Source organism: Sinocyclocheilus grahami, unplaced genomic scaffold, assembly GCF_001515645.1.
Source record: "Sinocyclocheilus grahami isolate Dianchi unplaced genomic scaffold, SAMN03320097.WGS_v1.1 scaffold2794.1, whole genome shotgun sequence".
Lineage (NCBI taxonomy): Eukaryota > Metazoa > Chordata > Actinopteri > Cypriniformes > Cyprinidae > Sinocyclocheilus > Sinocyclocheilus grahami.
In genome coordinates, this window is record NW_015507971.1 from 50,852 (window position 1) to 51,233 (window position 382).

Sequence of the window (382 nt, forward strand, 5' to 3'; positions counted from 1 at the left end):
TCTGCAAGTTTTTCTACTTCTTCAGTAAGAGTCTCCACTAGTTTGAGCACAGCTCTTCTGGTGGTGCCCACACATAGATCCGCATACACACAGGTCTCAGACCAGTCTTTAGTGTGTGGATGAGACATTAACGATGGAAAGTTCTAGAGGAGAAGAGAGTGGACATTATTAAAGAAGCTGACATACAACAGAGATCTGCAGACTCAAACATCCTTTGAATGTGGTTGCAATCAATGATCACAAAACATGTTAGATGCCATTTACACCTGTACAATTAGTTTATACATTAGTAAGAATTATAATGTCACTTGCTCAACACGAAAAGCATCTCTGAAGTAAAATGCTCCACCTGCAGGAAGTGAATGTGGTCTTCAGTGTGAGA

General features: G+C 40.3%; 1 protein-coding gene across 1 annotated transcript in view; it reads right to left on the bottom strand.

The window, feature by feature from the left end:
• LOC107575659 (E3 ubiquitin-protein ligase TRIM58-like) overlaps positions 1-382 on the bottom strand; it is a 5,454-nt gene that overhangs the window by 2,345 nt on the left and 2,727 nt on the right. The window contains exon 2 of the mRNA XM_016262022.1: positions 92-143. Coding sequence (XP_016117508.1) covers positions 92-143 — 52 coding nt within the window. The remainder of the gene's footprint in view (positions 1-91; positions 144-382) is intronic.